Source organism: Enhydra lutris, unplaced genomic scaffold, assembly GCF_002288905.1.
Source record: "Enhydra lutris kenyoni isolate GAN:26980312 unplaced genomic scaffold, ASM228890v2 scaffoldscaffold377, whole genome shotgun sequence".
Taxonomy (NCBI): Eukaryota; Metazoa; Chordata; class Mammalia; order Carnivora; family Mustelidae; genus Enhydra; species Enhydra lutris.
Genome location: NW_019154461.1, coordinates 1 through 2,777, shown reverse-complemented (window position 1 = coordinate 2,777; position 2,777 = coordinate 1). Strand labels below are relative to the sequence as shown.

Below are 2,777 nucleotides of genomic sequence, written 5' to 3'. Positions count from 1 at the left end.
ACAGGCTCTCTCAGCCTGTCACAATTCCTGGTGGTTTCAGTGTATTCAGAATATGACCTTCCATTACCTGCTCTCTCAGTTGTTTGGCTGATCCTACTCCAATCGTCTCTTCCGCACCCAATCTTGATCAGTCACTCTTGTGGCCATGCATTAGTTCCACCATCAGAAAATCATGACAAGTTCTCCATCATTACAATCCTGAGCATCTCAGGGACGCCTGGGTGGCCCAGTCTGTTGAGCCTCTGCCTTTAGCTGAGGCCATAGTCCTGGGGTCCTGGAGCTGAATGCCCAGGGATGACCTTAAAGAAAAAGGTGACAAGTGATGAAAAAGGTGCTGAGGCACAGTGTCCCATGTTCCTAAAGTGACAGGGTTGAAGAGTGAGGGAATCAGAGCGCCTGGGTGACTCATTCTGTTGAGCGTCCAACACATTTTCGGCTCAGGTCATGATCTCAGGCATGTGAGACAGAGCGGAGGTCAGGTCCCCACTCAACAGGGTGTCTGCCTGAGAGTCTTGCCATCTCCCTCAGCCCCTCCCCACCAGCAATAAATAGATAGATAAAATCTTAAAAAAAAAAAAAGAATGAGAGAATTGTCTTTGTGAGAATGAGTATGCCTAGGAGAAATGGAGAGGAGAGAGAAGGGAGGTAGGAAAGGAGCCAGAGCAGAAATGAATGTCCAGGACACTGCCCAGGAAGGCTGGGAAACAGGGCCCATGGAAGAAAAAGTGAGAGGGACACTACCTTCCACGTGGGAGATTCTGAATAGGAGAGCTCAAAGCCTTCATCCTGGGAAGGTTCAAAGTGGGAGGGTGATGGAGGGTGAAGAAAAAAGAATGAGGAAATAAAAGAGAAATGTCCCAGAGTCCAAGAAGAGCAGGAAGGGAGAACTGATCTGCCAGGTGGAAAGTTCATGGTTCTTTGTCAGAGGCTAAAGACAGACCTTCCTGACTCACTCCTGCCGTGGGACTCTGGGAAACACACATCTTCCTGGGGCACAAAAACTCCTGGCAGCAGCCCTAAGACATCTTCACAGCATTTGTCTTCACTAACCTCCCACAAAAAGGGATGCAGGAGGGATAACTGGGTGACTCAGTTGGTTAAGTGGCTGCCTTCAGCTCAGGTCATGATCCCAGCATCTTGATGGAGTGCCTTTTTGGACTCCCTGCTCAGTGGGGAGCCTGCTTATCCCTCTGTCTTCTTCTTCCCCTGCTTGTGCTCCCTCTCCCTCTGGCTAATGGATAAATAAAATCTTTTTTAAAAAAGGGATGGGGAATGCAGGAAAAGTCCGATCCCTTCATTTTCTGCTGGGCCTTACAAGCCCTTCAAGGAGTAAGTCAGGAGAAGTGACTTCTCAGGCAGATAGGGGAAGGCACATGTTCAGGCTGAGTGAAGAGGAAGCAGCTGGTGCAGCAAAGCCTCCCTGACCCTCAGCCCCGGGGAGCAGGTTTGTGTTTGAGGCTGAAGCACTGTGGGTGGAGAGCTATCATACTGCTGGCAGTAATGGTCCCCCACATCTTCGGCCTGGAGGTTGCTGATGCTGAGGGTGAAGTCAGTCCCAGACCCACTGCCGCTGAACCGGTCTGGGATGCCCGTGGCCCTGTTGGATGCACCATAGATGAGGAGCCTGGGAGCCTGCCCAGGTTTCTGCTGGTACCAGGCTACACGGTTGCTAACACTCTGACTGGCTCTGCAGTTGACGGTGACCCGTTGACCTGGAGACACAGCCAGGGAGCCTGGAGACTGAGTCATCGTGATGTCCCCACGGGCATCTTTAATCAGAAAAATAGTGATACAGACACACTTTATCCCAGTCACACTGAAATATGTCATTGCAAACGTGCTTCCTAATGGTACCACATGGCAGTACATCATTGGGTCAATTTCAGAAATAACCAGTGTTTCTCATTATATATCCTAAAATGTTGTTTAAAATGACATTTCTCCAGAAGGATTTTGGCACTTTTCAGCTTCTCATCTGAGACCCACAGCAACAAGGATACTAGGACCTGCCTCTGTGACGCCATTTTGCTGCCCCTGCCTGCCCGACGCAGCTCAGCTCATGTAGCAAAGGCCCCTTTTATACAGCCTGGCCTGGGACTGGAGGGGTTTATGCAAAGCAGTCAGGGAGAACAGAAGCAAATCTCATAAGCAGTAGGTTTTGAAAGTACCCAGTGGAAATGTAAGGAGCCAAAAATAACTCCAAAATAGAGTTTACAACAGGAACACACAAAAGTCAACTTAGAAGCTCTGAGAACAACTAAGAAGTTCTAAAATGACAAACTGCTACAAGACCGAATGAAGAGGTTGCATTTTCAATTTTAAAATGTCTTTAAATGGGTTCAGTTTCCAGAAATGATGAGCTTCGCTGTTCATACCAATAACCCTGGTAAAATAACAAAATATGCTAGAAAACAAATAATTAGAGGCAGGGAAGGGCAAAAAAATTAGAAGGCACAAAAAGAAAGTGGAGAACTTTGAGCCCAACTTTTTATAAAACCTCTGACTGGAAAACATCGAGCTCTGAAGCCATTTTTCTCCTGCAGATGGTTAAGGACACGGCAAACACTTGAATGTGGGTCCTGGAGCTATGCAAGGTCCTGAGAGATGAGAGATGGAAGAGATGGAAGACAGGCCCAGAATTTCCTCACTCAGGGAGACATGTGGGACCCTCATTGGACCTAGGGGAAGACTGAATCCTGAATTTTAATTATTCTATCTTTTCAGTTCATTATTTCTGTTCTGTCTTGAATTAAACAATAAATGAAATCTAGGTGCCT

General features: G+C 47.5%; 1 gene segment (V, D, J or C); it reads right to left on the bottom strand.

The window, feature by feature from the left end:
• Positions 1-1,377: 1,377 nt before the first annotated feature.
• Positions 1,378-1,872, bottom strand: LOC111140273. The segment is given in 1 exon segment: positions 1,378-1,872. A coding segment is annotated over 1 exon segment (495 nt).
• Positions 1,873-2,777: the final 905 nt, after the last annotated feature.